The sequence below is a fragment of the Rhinolophus hipposideros genome (assembly GCF_964194185.1).
Source record: "Rhinolophus hipposideros genome assembly, chromosome: 8".
Classification (NCBI taxonomy): Eukaryota; Metazoa; Chordata; class Mammalia; order Chiroptera; family Rhinolophidae; genus Rhinolophus; species Rhinolophus hipposideros.
In genome coordinates, this window is record NC_138054.1 from 31,000,779 (window position 1) to 31,015,688 (window position 14,910).

The 14,910-nt window shown below is 38.6% G+C and overlaps 1 protein-coding gene across 1 annotated transcript in view; it reads right to left on the minus strand.

Annotated features, from left to right (window-relative positions):
* Positions 1-6,016, minus strand: part of CLCA2 (chloride channel accessory 2) — a gene marked incomplete at both ends in the record, with an annotated part of 39,563 nt that extends 33,547 nt beyond the window's left edge. The window contains 2 exon segments of the mRNA XM_081056174.1: positions 4,791-4,928; positions 5,831-6,016. Of these exon segments, the coding sequence (XP_080912300.1) occupies positions 4,791-4,928; positions 5,831-6,016 (324 nt within the window).
* Positions 6,017-14,910: the final 8,894 nt, after the last annotated feature.

Sequence of the window (14,910 nt, forward strand, 5' to 3'; positions counted from 1 at the left end):
CTTCAACATACAATAAAAACCTCATATAAGCATTCTAACCTTACATCTAAAAGAACAACAAAAAGAAGAAGAACAAACAAAGCCCCAAGTTAGCAGAAGGAAAAAAAAAACAACATTAAAAATCAGATGGAAATAAATAAAAACTAATAAAATAATAGAAAATGTCAATGAAACTAGTAAGTGTGGATTCTTTGAAAAGATAAACAAAATAAACCTTTGGCTAGACCCAGAAGCAGTGGGGCTCAAGTAAATAAAATCAGAAATGTAAAAGAAGTTACAAATGATACTACAGAAATACAAAGGATCATGAGACTACTATGAACAATTATATTCCAACAAATCAGACAACCTAGAAGAAATGGATAAATTCCTAGAAACATAAAATCAATCACTTTTTATGTTTAATATTTGTCTAATATTTTTGTCTAATATTAGTATACCTAGAAACATAAAATCAATCACTTCTCGGCCTTTTGGCTAAGATCAAGTCTAGAAACATACAATCTTCCAAGACCGAACCATGAAGAAATAGAAAATCTGAGTAGAACAATTACTAGTAGGAGAACGAATCAGTAAGTAAAACCCTCCTAACAAAGAAAAAATCCAGCACCATACAGTTTAACTGGTCAATCCAACCAAAATTCAAATAAAATTTAGTACCTATCCTTTTTAAACTCTTTCAAAAAAAACTGAAAAGGAGGGAATGCTTTCAAACTCATTTTACGAGGCTAACATTACACTGATAACGAAACCAGACAAGGACACCACACACACAAAAAGGATATTACAGGCCTATATCCCTGATGAACACAGATGCAAAAGTCCTCAACAAAATATTAGCAAATCAAATTTAACAATATATTAAAAGGACCATACACCATGATCAAGTGGGATTTATTCCAGCTATGCAAAGATGATCCAACATCCACAAATCAATCAATGTAATACACCACAATAACAAAATGAAAGATAAAAATTATATGATCATCTCAATAAATGCAAAAAAACAGCATTTGAGAAATTCAACTTCCAATTATGATAAAAACTCTCAATAAAGTGGATATAGAGGAAGCATCCCTTAACATAATAAAGGCCATATACAAGTTCACACAGCTAATATTATACTCAATGGTGAAAGTTTAAAAGCTTTTTCTCTAAGATCAAGAACTCATATAGCTCTATAACAAAAAAACAAAAACAAAAACAATCTAATATAAAAAATGTGCAGAAGATCTGAATAAACATTTTTCCAAAGGCATACAGATGGCCAACAGGCACATGAAACGATGCTCCACATCACTAATAATCAGAGAAACGCAAATCAAAACCACAATGAGAAGTCCTCTCACACTTGTCAGAATGGTTATTATCAGAAACTTAAGAAATATAAAGTGTTTGTGAGGAGGCAGAGAAATGGGAACCTTTGTACACTGTTGGTGGGACTGTAAATTGGTGCAATCACTATGGAAAACAGTATGAAGCTTCCTTGTAAAATTAGAAATAAAGTGAGCATATGATCCAGCAAATCCAATTCTGGGTATTTATCCAAAGAAAATGAAAACACTAATTTGAAAAGATATATGCATCCTATGTTCATTGAAGTATTATTTACAATAGCCAAAATATGGAAATAACCTAAATGTCCATCAGTTGATGAATGGATAAAGAGGCACACATGGAATAACAATGAATGTAATTTTGCCATTGCAACAACATGGATGGGCCTGGAGGGTATTATGCTAAGTGAAATAAGTCAGACAGAGAAAGACAAATACTGTATGGTTTCATTTATATGTGGATTCTAAAAAAAAAAGAAAAAGGATACAGAGAACAGATTGCCAGAGGGGAGGAGGGTTGGGGTGGGTGGGCAAAATGGGTGAAGGAGATCAAAGGTACAAACTTCCAGATTATCTATGTATGTCATAAGGATAAAATGTATAGTATGAGGAATATAATCAACAATAGTGTATTAACTTTGTATGGTGACAGATGGTAATTTCACAATGTATACTGATGCTGAATCACTATGTTGTACTGATATAAGATTGTATTTCAATTATACTTCAATAAAAAACTTTATATAGTAAAATTTAATCAGAATGAAAATTTTTTTCTGAAGTCAACAATGTAAAATTCTGACATTATAAAACAGTATAAAACATAATAAAATATCTAAAGAAATTTTAAGAGCAATTACACATCATTCAGAACTGTATTGTAAAATGTTACAGCCTTTTGTGAACAACTTTCTGAGGGTTATTTCATCAGTGCAAGACAAAAAGATGTGTTTGTTTTAAGCCTTGTCCTTTTATTCCCATAACCAATAGATTAGCAAAACAATCATTCTATGGAAGTTATATTTCACCTTGCACCCTGACCATTTCAATTAGTATTACTAAAACAATATTTTAAGTTCAAAACTAAAGTAAATATTTATTCAAATAACCATCTATAGAATACAATTTTATATACAACATTGTTTCTTTTGTTTTTAGAAAGAAAGATATGTTGTTTGGGACTTGCCCTTAGAAGTATTATTTTTTTTTTAAAGCTGATTCTGAAAAAATAGACCTAATATGATTACACACACACACACACACACACACATATATTTATATATATATAATTATCACTGTACTATATAGGTAATGGTGTGTGTGTGTGTGTGTGTGTGTGTGCACCCCACTGAGGACTAGAGGAAGGTAATATTTTTATTTTATTTCCCATAATTCTGCATTCTTTGATTTTTATTGCAATGAGCATGAGCACGAATTACTTTTATAATAACTAACATTTATTTTTAGAAAGATAGGAATTCAAGCCAAGGTATTTGCAAGTAACACCTACGAAAAGAGCTACAGATGTCATGCCCTTGCCTAGTCTTCATTTGAACAAATTCATTTGAACAAATTCATTCATTTGAACTCATTCCTATTTCTGCAAATTTGTCCTGAAGCAAAAGGGAAGTGCTCTGCATGGGATGGAATACTTGGGCCGTTGGGGGTTACATCCTACCTTATAGGCCATAGTAATGCAGTTTTTACCTACTTGTCCTAACCCTTTGTCCCCTCGTCTGCTTCCTACTGACTGTGGCTTCACAGGGACAGGAATACCCAACTTGTCTTTCAGTGCTCTGCCGTGCCTACTGTGGCTGGACGTAATAATCATTCACCAAGGGCTTGCTTAATCGACATCCTGAGGTGGAAGAAATTGGTATCCAACAGCTGTATGGACAGCCTTCAGTAACCTTTCTTTCCTTTAATCTTCCTGTTCAGTCAGAGTCTCATTTTTGCTTTAGTTCTTTATTTCTTCATTAGGAGCACTATGTGGTTTGGGGGTTGGTTATCTCCAATACTTCTGTCTTCCACAGATGGCCAAATTAGTTCATGAACTCTATATAGAAAGCTAGAAACAACATAGCTGAGTGCAGAGAACATGGGTGTATGAATCCAGTAGACATGGATTCAAACTGTGGCTCTGTAATTTACTAGCTGTTGGACTGGGGACAAAATTCTTACTTTATTTGAGCTTCAATTTCTCAATTTGTGATAACAGCAACTAAGTTTAGGGTGTGAAGGACTTAAACAATATATGGAGAATGCCTGGCACTTAGTTGAAGCTTAAAAAACAGTAGCTCTCTTCCAAGTTTATCCCAGTTCCTCCCTCTCTCCTATCTCCATGCCCGAGCACTGTCAAATGCTCTCATCTGGTCATAAATCAAACGCTTTCAAGAGCCTCTGCAATACTAGGGTCCCTATCTAGAGTACCATACCATCTAATTACCGAGAGAATAACTTCAAAGGAGAGCTAAGAATTAAAACAGCCTGAGGAAATTTCACACCAATGACAAGAAAAAGAGAAACTGTACCACATGTTCCAGTCCTTCTGTTTGAGCTGTAGTTACAGATTTAGAACCCACTCTGTTACTGAAGCCCTGAGTGAACCTTCTCAATGCCTCTGCTTCTGCCCCTACTGGTAGCTTCTAGGGCTCTTGTTCACAGTAAGTTCAAACAGTCATTTGCCAGAGTTATTTAGCATTTATTTATAGCATGCATACTAGTATGTGCTAGACATTATCAGGGATGTTTAACTATTAGGCTGGTGCAAAACTAATGGCGGTTTTCGCAGTTATTTTTAACCTTTTACACCCTCATTACTTTTGCACCAACCCAATATGATCTACAGCTTATGAGAATCCCTTGAAGGTTAAGTTACTGTTTGGGTTGGATGAGAAAAGGTAGCCTCTCCATCCCTCCCCACTCTCTGCCTTCCTTCTTATCAACATACTCCTCAAAAACAGTGTCCTGCGCTTGGGCTAATGTGAAATTTTGCTAATTTACACTCTGGCAGGAGAAGACAGTCGTATTTTTATATGTGTGGGTGGCTTATGTTTCTGTCTGGATATACAAGTTTACTGCCCCTGACAGGGTGGGAAATGAAGATAGTCTTACTTGGAATTGTTTCCGTTAAAACTCATAGTCAGTAGATAAAACCAGTTTTTGGTCCTTAACCAAAAATTTCAGGAAAGACCCTGTAAGTTACAAAGTAGACAGTTCTTCTGAGAGGCTACCTGGGCAATGGCATTCTGCTAATTTTACTGCATAATTTATACTCATTTATTATATTTCCATATGTTTTGTGGATAACAATCTTCCTAATAATATTATTTGTGTATTAATATCAATGATTTGTTTTTGTTTAAGTTCTCACTTTTAAAGTTTGAACACGGTGTATGTTGGTGGCTATTTTTCCTTGATTTAAGCTCCTTTAATGAAATTCTGAATTCTTACCTTTTCATATGATTCTTGTTTCACTTTGCTGTAATTATTAGCTTTCCATGTGGCAGGAATTAAAATCTTTATGTTTCTGAAAAACAGTCTTCTCTTAGTAGCATTAAATAGGTAAAAAGAAGCTTCAGTGATCATTTCCTATAACCAAATAAAAGAAAAGCTTATTTTATCCCTTATAAATCCTTTATGTTTGAGTTTTCTGGTTATAGTTGAGTAAAGTAGTAATAAAAATAATGAAAATATTTTGAAGGAACCCATTTCTTTTAGAGACAGCATTAGACTTTGAGAAAACTTAGGAGCAAAATGAATAAACCTCACATGGTTTTCTAGAAGAGATTTTAGGATACTAATTATGTGTCTGGGCTTGCCTACATAATTTTCCAATTCTGTGAAAAGCTTTTAAGCTTTTACTAAACAAATCCTTTTCATGTCACATCCGTGGGCATATTCAAGACCACACCTTATGATGATACTAATTTCACTAAAACACTAGCAAAAAGTGGCTTTTCAGTAATGGAGCTATAATCCTCCCTTACGATAAACTGAAAATAGTCAATTACTTTACAGAACATTTAGGTGAAAAGAAAGAATTTTGCTTTTTGGCATTCCATCCAAACTCTCCCTCTTTCTATCTGAGATTTATCACCCTCAGGCTGGGATGAAGAACATGATTTTAATAAGCACAGTCATGCTTATTCCTCAAACATCTGGTCTTTGTTGCCACAATGCATTATTTTTAAAGCTGCTACCCCCAAAACAGTAATGTAGGAAAACAAAGAGAAAAAAAAACACACTAAAATTAGCAGTAACTAACAACAACAAATCAAAAAGGACTAGATCAACATTCTGTGAACTGGGACTACACAGACTTAGGTAAACAAACTGGCTTGGGCATAGTTATAATTTGGGGTGCGATCTTTAAGAAACACTGCTCTCTTTACTGCTCAAATTACAAACCGGGCGGTGTTGTTAGCTCCTTCAAGAAGGCTATAGGTCTGTTCTAATGGGACAATGCCTTTGACTTCATACTTGCCACTCACCTTAATATTTGGGATGAGGTTCTGATCCTCGGATATCTGAGGATTGATTGCAAGGAGTAATCCATCATACCCGTTGTTTTGAAGCTGCACTCCGGCTCCCAGGAATAGGAGTACTGGACTTAGAGCCACCAGGAGAGTCACAAACTTCAGGCTGCAAACAGGACTTGCATTGTCCCTGAGGGTCATGTTGTAGAGAAGCCTCCAGTTTACTCACACCGGTCCTGCTGGGTACATTGTGCCAGGTTGTCAGCGGTGAAGTAGAGTTTCTTCCTGAATGTGGAAGGTCCTAGAATTTGTGATGAAGGAGGTGCCTTCTTTGCAAAATCTGGGGTGGATCTATCTGAGACCTGTCTCTACAAGTCCTCTAGGCAATGCCACACTTGCCTGTTCTGTGGCTGAGCTTTCTCCTGAAATATGGTTGGGAAAGAATCTTCCACCTCTTACTCATTTTATGATTCTCAGAAGGAAGAGGAAAATAAGACAAAAGGAGCTTGAAAGAGGGAGGCCTGGCTGGCTGGACTGGAAATCAGAGAATCTGGATTGTTCAACTCACTTTCAGTAATCAGTAAAAACACAGAAATCTGTAGTGATTTTTCTCTCTTTATCCTTGGCAGCCTTCTCCATCAGTCAGCAAAACAACTTCCCTACTGTGCTCAAGCCATTTTTTGTTTGTTATAAGATTCTCTTGTCTGCTTATTTTGAAGATATGGAAATCCATCCTGTAGCCCTGTCCCTGGGGCCCTTGGGTCACATAGTCTGGGCAAGCTCTCAGCTGATGGCTGGGGGTAAGGTATCAGATATCCCCCAGGGAGAGCCAAGTGCCAGGAACTTGGGATCCTGTGCAGGCCCCAGAGACCTTTCCCTCTGCCCTTGCTGCCTTTTTCTCTGGGCCAGGAAAAAGAAGGAATTTCTCTTTTAGCAACTCTCTCGTGAGGGCAAGGCTCTGCTTCGTTCAACCTTCCATTTCTCTAGTATGTATTACAGGATCTGGTTTATAGTAGGCCTCACAAATACTTCATGAGTGATTGATTAATAATACCTGATAATTTCATAGTGTTTTAGAGTTTACAAATGAACCCATTTAAATGTTAATTCCCTGATGCAGGTATAATTGTTACTTCTGTTTTTCAGTGAGACACTGAGTCTTAGAAAGATTATGAAAATTAGCCAATGGGGGCAGGAACTAACATTTATTGTGTGATGTGTTTTATCATACCTATTTTATGGATGATAAAACTAAGGCTTAGAAAATCTAACGTGTTCAAGGTTGTGTGGGTATTGTCATATTGTTAGAATGAGACCAAGGGACTCCAAATTCCATTGTTTGTTACTACATCATATTGTATCATGTTCTCAAGAAACTAGAAATAAAGTGTTAGGAGCTGCAACATTAAGGGGTATTGAAGGGAATTTTTCTCTTGCTATCCCTCTGCTTGGAACCTCTTCTCTCATGGCTTCTCACCTGCTCTTCCTTCAAATTCCAGTTGTGGCCTGTAAGCCTGAGCTAAGCTCCCTAAATATGTCAAATCCCCTCTTTCATGCTTTCACAGTATCAGATCCCTCTCCTCTGAAGCATGATTATGGTTACAATGTCACATTCATATTGTGTAAGTGGTTGTCTGCTTCCCGCTGAAGGGCATGTGAGACAGGAGACCCTATCTGTTTTGCTCATTACCTCCTCAGCACCTAGCTCAGTTAATTCAATAAATATTTGTTGAATGAATAAATGACTGAATGAATGGAGTCAGAAAAAGTAAATAAAAGCCAGATTGTGAAGGAGCCATGAATCATAGTGTGACAATACACTCCCCTCCATCCCCACTTTGAAAGTTCTCCCCTTCTAGGAGGTATCTCTTCTGTTCTAGAGCAGATTCCCTCTTGCTCCTTCTTGACAGAAGCATGTAAGTATTGGTGCTACCCATGGGTGTGGAGAAGAATGGAAGGTCACTGGTCATCATGTGGCCAAATTAGCTCACTCTTCTGCTCAGAGGTCAGCTTAGCTGTTTTGTCTTGGGGGGCTAATTACCGGCCGTGAATTTTTCCCACTCACTCCCAGTGTGTCCACAGAGAAGAAGTGCAGAGGTGTGGCAATTCTTCAGTCTTTACCTGTAACTATGACTCACTGACTGGAACAATGCACTTTATTTTCAACTTTCCTTGGCAGTTTATTTTCCTATGCCAATTTCTTGTGATTTTAAGAAAAACATTATTCCCTTCAGCAAAGAAACATGCTTAAAAATTAAACTCATAAGCCACATTTTGTCGAGAATCAGAGAGGAATTTCTTCTTGCCACCATGCACACTTGTGTAAATTGTTCACTGGCTGAGGGTCCACTGAGGGCTGACATCCCGCTCTCTCTCCCCTTTTCTTATTGGCCATTACAATGGCTCCTTAGAATGTGGGAGGGGAAATTGCTGGCTACAGAGTGCACCCAGCTTTATAAAGAAAAGCCAGACGTGAACAATCCTGTTTAACCTCACCTGGGTTAAAAACTGAACAAGCTACTCAGGCTTTGCTCACCCTGGGCTGAGAGTCCAGGCGTGACATCCATTCCCGTCTATCTGCTTTTTGCTTCTTTGGTTCTGGAACTCAATCCCCAAGTCTGGCCACTTGACTGGACTCGACTGGCATCATCTGTCCCTTACAAGATTCCCAGTCACTGACCCATTCTCTGATCATGTCTTGGGAGCCACATTCACTTCTGAAAGCCTGTTCCCACCACCTTTGTTCTGACCTACCCTCAGAAACCTTTGTGCTCTCAGCAACCACATCTGGGGCCAGGCCAACTGAAGAGCTCTTCTTACTGCCTTATCCTCTGGCCAGCTGACCAGAGAGACAAAACTGAAAGCTGGAGAAAACGAACTTGACTAAATGACGTAGTCATTTCTGAACAGTATCCACTCCTGATAGAGTGTGACTTTGAGAACAAAAACAATTTTTCCTTTCATTCAAAAAATATTCCCTGCTCGTGTCTATAAATTTCATGATATCTAAGAAATGAAATATACCTGAAGTGAAGAGAAATGAGAATACGACATTCAATCATTGATTTCAGTGTTGTCTAAACTATAGGAATCTGCTTTGCTTTTAAGAAAATAAGATTATTCAGTTTCAGTAATTGAAGAATCTGAGCACGTCTTTGTTCACTGTCTGACTGTGCAGTTCAGCTCGGCCCCACAAGGCCTCTCTGTCTGTTTCCTTTCATGAAGTCTGCTGGTGAAGACCCACAAAGTGAGTAAAACATGCGACTGGTGTCAGAGGAGTCAGGAGATTTGACATCTTGAGGAGTCCAAAAAAGCTGTGGATTAGTACCTCTCAGGCTTTTGTTTCAACTCTTGCAGCAATCTCACTCAGAAGAGGAAAGGAGGGGCCGAATGTGGAGCTGGGCTGTAAGACTTATGGGTCACTGTAGTTTTGAAATGTTTATGAACTAAATCAAAGTAGAAGTGAGACAGATTGGAAAGACTAAGAATTTAAATAAAAGACGTAGTTTGCCGGGGACTCAGATGGCAACATTTCATACCTCCCTTACCCATGTCTTCAAACTTATACAGTAGTCCCCCCCTTATCCAGAGTTTTGCTTTCTGCAGTTTCAGTTACCTGCAGTCAACCTCAGTCTGAAAATATTAAATGTAAAATTGTAGAAATAAATAATGCATGCATTTTAAATTGCATGCCATTCTGAATCGCGTGATGAAATCTCGCACTGTTCCGCTCCAACCTGCCGTGGCTGTGAATCATCCCTTTGTCCAGATCCACCCACGATGTATTCACTACCCACCCATCAGTCACTTAGAAGCCATTTCGGTTATCAGATTGACTGTCACAGTATCACAGTGCTTGTGTTCAACTCACATTTATTTTACTTAATAATGGCCCCCGAATGGCAAGAGTAGTGATGCTGGTAATTTGGATATGCCAAAGAGAAGCTTCCTTTAAATGGAAAGGTGAATATGGTACAATAGATATTCAGATAGAAAGAGAGAGAGAGAGACCACATTCCTATAACTTTTATTATAGTATAGTGTTACAATTGTTCTATTGGATTATTAGTCATTATTAATCTCTTACTAACTTACAAATTAAACTTTATCATAAGTATGTATGTATAGGACAAAAATTGTGTATTTAGTTTTGGTACCATCCATGGTTTCAGGCACCCATTGGGGGTCTTGGAATGTATCCCCTGCAAGTAAGGGGGAGGGGACTACTGTACTCATTTTCAAAGCAAAAGAGTAAAGTGGATGGTCCAGATAGGGTCTGGAAAGTCATTTGTGTTTGTCATGCCACCAAAATGCCAAAACCTGGAGCTCTTACACTTCATTTCTAGTTTCTTGAATCCTCCCCATGCAGTCTTTCACCGCTGGACTTTTGCTATTAAGCCTCCTCCACACTCACTGAGGCAATAATTTTGCAGATCATTTTGTGCATGAGGAAAAATCTCTCCAAAATTTGCCAAAATAAATGGAAAACAAGACCTACTTTTAATGACAACCCAATGAAGAAAATAGGAGATAGGATATGAAATATTACTCATTTACAAAATGGGCATAAAATTGCCTTCCATAAAATATTATTGTCTCTCTTACGTACCAGATAGTATAGAGCGTCACGTGGATGTAAAATATTATCATTATTATTATCATTGTTTTCCAGAGAAGAAAAGAAACAGAAAGCAGAAATGTAGGGGAAATGTTTTAAAGAGATGAAAAATAACCACGAAGACTGGAGAACAATAAACGGAAGTAGAAGGCACCAAATTTTGACTCTGCTTTATCTTAGTCTCCCCTTCTGTTTTCTTCCTGCTCTTGTTCTGCGAGGTTCCCCTGCTGCCACCATCCCACAGGCGGTGAGGAGTGCAGTTTCCAGGCTCTCGGCCTCATGTGGAAAGGTGCTGGCTCAGGTAGTAAATGGCCATCAACTGTGATTGCATGGCCATCAGCTGTGGGTAGTTGGCCGTCAGCTGTAACCAGTGAGCCATTGGCCACTAATATAACTGCTGTGGCTACACTAGCAGAAAAATGGGGGCTAGCAAGAAGATGGTGGCTGAGCTGGCAAGCATGGATTGCAGTTAGGATGGCGGGTTGCGGACAGTGTGGATCCAGCCTCCAGTGAGACTATAGTGCTGCCAGCGAAAATATAGCAGTATGACTCCCCCATCTATGGCTCCGTGGGTGTTCCTTTTTGGCCTCACCATATCCTGTGTTCTTATGTGGGGAGCGGGACTAGAGACCCTGTCTGACACCCTGCATGACACCACCCCAAGGGGCAACAGGTCTTTTGGTTTTCCTTCCTCTCCTCTGCTACTTCTAATGCTCCATTTAACCCTGCTAGTCCTGTGAAAAACAGAAAGCCACTGCAGCTGGTGGAAAGATCCGGCTATTGGGGCATTAGGACTCCCCCTTCTGTTCTTGGGATGCAGGTACCTGGGGCTCTGAATCTTCAGACAGAACTCCAGACAAAATCGACCTGCAGGACCTCCCTGCCAGAGTGTACCAACAAGCTAGTTAGAGGAGTGCTTCTCAAATTGGAATGTGCCTAAGAATCACCTGTTCAAATGCAGATTCAGAGTCTAAGTCAAGGTGAGGCAAATATTTTGCACACTTACCACGCTCCCAGGGGCTGCAGGGGCTGCTGGTCTTTGAGCCACCCAGGTGTATTCTCTATCAGAAGTGCTCCCAGGGAATATCCAGGGATTTGCTTGGTGATTATACCTTACACAGGAAAAGCCAGTCTTTGTAGTCTTTAAATGTATTTTTACCTTCTTATGAGAAAAGCCTGCGTTTTCTTCAGAACTCAGGGGGAAAAAAAAGCATACATTTTTGTGGTGATACTATTATTTAAGCATTCTTTGTAAAGAAACAAGTACAAAGTACTTGTGCGTTAAAACACACACACACACACACACACATTCTTGAAAGTCACACTTGCTATTGTTAAAGCCCCTACCCCAAATTCAATCTGTTTTCTCATTGATCATATGTGAGCCATAATAAGATTGCTTTAATGAACTCCAGTATGTAGCCTCAAGCAAGTAATTTCCAAGAAGGTACATTATTCAAACAGGGGACTACTTCCTTAACTTTTATTTCTCTTTTTTAAAAACTCATTTATTCATTTATTCAAAAATAAAATCATTTCAAATATACCTAAAGAAAGCTCTTAAACATGTAACGCCATGTGTCTGCTTGATGCCAGACACTGTTCTAAGTGTTGGCTATTATAGTGAATGAAATGGGCCAAGTCCCTGTCTTGATGGAGTGTATATCCTAGAGAAGGGAGAGAGACGACAAACAAATAGAATGAGCTATCTAGTGACAGTGTTATGGAGAATAGGAAATCAGGTAACGGGGAGGAAGCATGAGAGAGTGGAAGCAGGGGTTGGCTATTTTGTATCAGGGGATTGGGAAAGGCCTCACAGATGAGATTATCAGGAGCCAGGGAAAGATCCAGCCTCCAGTGAGACTATAGTGCTGCCAGAGAGAGCCATAGATGGGGGAGTCATACTGCTATATTCTCTCACAAATATGTGAGAAATAGTGCAGGCAGAGGAAAGGCCAAATGGGAAGGCCCTGAAGCCAGAGGGTACCTGGAGAGGAGTGAGCACAGGAGAGAGCCTGAGAGCGGCAGTGGAGACCTCGGCCCTAAGGCTGGAGGGTCTGGCTCCCAGTGGAGTGCCTTGATCTGACTGTCAGACTTCCTTTTTTGTGAGGAGGCCAAGGGTGGAAGAGGGCCCAGCAAGGAGCTTATTGCAGAATGCAGGCAAGACAGCGGAGATGGACAGAGCTCAAGGAAGAGTTTGGTTGTCTTTGTTTAGCCTTTCTTCAGCTTTCTAGAAGTTTCTTTTCTCCTCGCCACTAAATAATTCTGTTGTGGAGGTGAACTAAAAGCTCTTTAGGTCGTAAGCTTAGTAAGCGAGGAATCGAGGAATACTTCTTTGCCTGCCCAGAAGTGCTGGCATAATGCCGACTGACAAAAGAGAGATAAAACGAGAAACAATGATATGAAATAATCTGAGATCTGTAGTTATTTGTAGTCAAATGACAAAAAATATAGTCCGAGTGTATAACATAAGGCTATGAGTTTTAGTGCCTCATCCGTAAATGCTCCATGAATGGTAGCTATAGTTACTATTATCAATACAATTATCAGTTGCTGTCAGCTGGGGTCCCCTTGCTCCTCAGAGACCTACGTACAATTGGATTTTATCCATATCAACTCCATGGCTGATGGCAGACCAAGACCCCCACCCCCAGATTTCTGCATCTACCTGGACACCTGACTTCTTAAAACTCCTGTTTCCCAGATCCACACATGCTGTTTCTGTGCTTCACATTGTTTCAAAGGTCGTGTTTTGAGTTTTCCAAAGAAACATGTATACATTGTGTTTGTCAGCAATTTAGACTTTATTGGAGAGTTCATAGGGGAAGCTAAATAGTTATTTGCCACAGGAAAAAACAAAACAAAACTTTGACATCACTGAAGGTATCAGCATGCTTTAAATAATTTTCTACAGCTATGGATCTCTTTTGGCCCCCAGGTTGCCTCAGCCTCTTTCTATCTTAAGGGATCTTCATCTCTCCTCCTTTCTCTCTTTTCCCTACTTTCAAGAGAAAAACCAATCAGCTAATCACCACCAACAAAATCCCTGCTTGGCCTCATACAGAGCCAGTGACCTGCTCCTCTCAATCCTGGGCACCACTCAAAAGCCAGGGAGGGTGGGAGGATTACAGGGACCCCTCTTCAACCTCAAACATTTATAAAGCGAGCTCCCCCAGAAGGATGCTGGCCCATAAGAGTTTTTAAGGACTATTGTGGCTCAGGCACTTATCTTCCTGGATGGCTTCCAAAGCCGCTCCAGCTTATCTCTGTTTCTTTTCCTTTAAATTTAAAGTGGAGCTATTTACTCTTCTACCATTTTTATTTCTTGTGATATGTCATTTCTATTCCCCAAAGATACTATTTTCCCTTTAATTAGCTGGGCACAGCTAAGGTTTCAGAGTTTTCCCCATATCCTACCACTCCTAGCACTTTCCCTTGATCCCAGTTTACTTGAATAACCTTCTATTGTGATTATTTCAAGGGTTTTGGCTGTGGCTTGAAAATTCCATGAAGACCCTGCTGAACCTGACACCATCTTTAATCTCCTTTCTTTATTCCTATTACTCACCAATTCTTTTTGTCTCCTGTATGAGTACTTTCTCCTCTGCTTTTTTATATTTTCCTCTAAAAAAGGTTAGGGAGCAACTGTTAAAAAATATTATTGGAATGTATCTTTTACTACTTAGCCGTTTTTATTTTTTCTCTATTAGAAAGTAATGGGATGTTTTTTGAATAGGGAATTTTTAAGGTCACATAGCTAGGAAAAACAAAAACAAAAATCAGTCCTTTAATGTAATGTTAGAATTGGTTAACGATACAATCATTTTAAAGATTAAAAAATGTACAATGGATGATATATTTAGCCAAGATCAAATGTTCGTGTTCTAAAAATATTAAGAGTATTTTAAAAAACCAATAATTATGAGAAACTGACAAACTTTTTAAAATAAACTTTTCAAAGAGCATTTGGTGTTTTTCAGCCAAGAATAAAAGAATGAATTTTTTTCTAGTGTCATAATTTATCCTAAATGCCATTATATCATATACATGTTATATCTCCATGTGGATGAGTTGTCATATTATGTATATTGCTATATATTATAGCAATGAGTTGTAGATTACTTTCTAAGCAGGGGATAAAGCCAAAAAATTAAAATGCCAGAGTCTAAGAAATTATTAAAATTTTCTGCCACTTCTGTTTTGAATTGTATATATTTTTATTGGCATTCACCTATAATCCTGTACTACAACAATCTTATGGAAGCAGTGTTTAAATGGTTAAGTTATTAGGCTTTGAAGTTATACTGCCTGGATTGAAATTCCAGCTCTGCTTTTTACTGGTTGCATGTCCTTAGGTAAGTTATTAAATATCTCCATGCCCAGTTTCTCCATCTTTAAAATTGGTTTAAAGTTTAAACAGTACATGTAGTGATTAAAAGAGTGCCTAGGTCAGAGTAAGAGTTTAATAAACATTAAT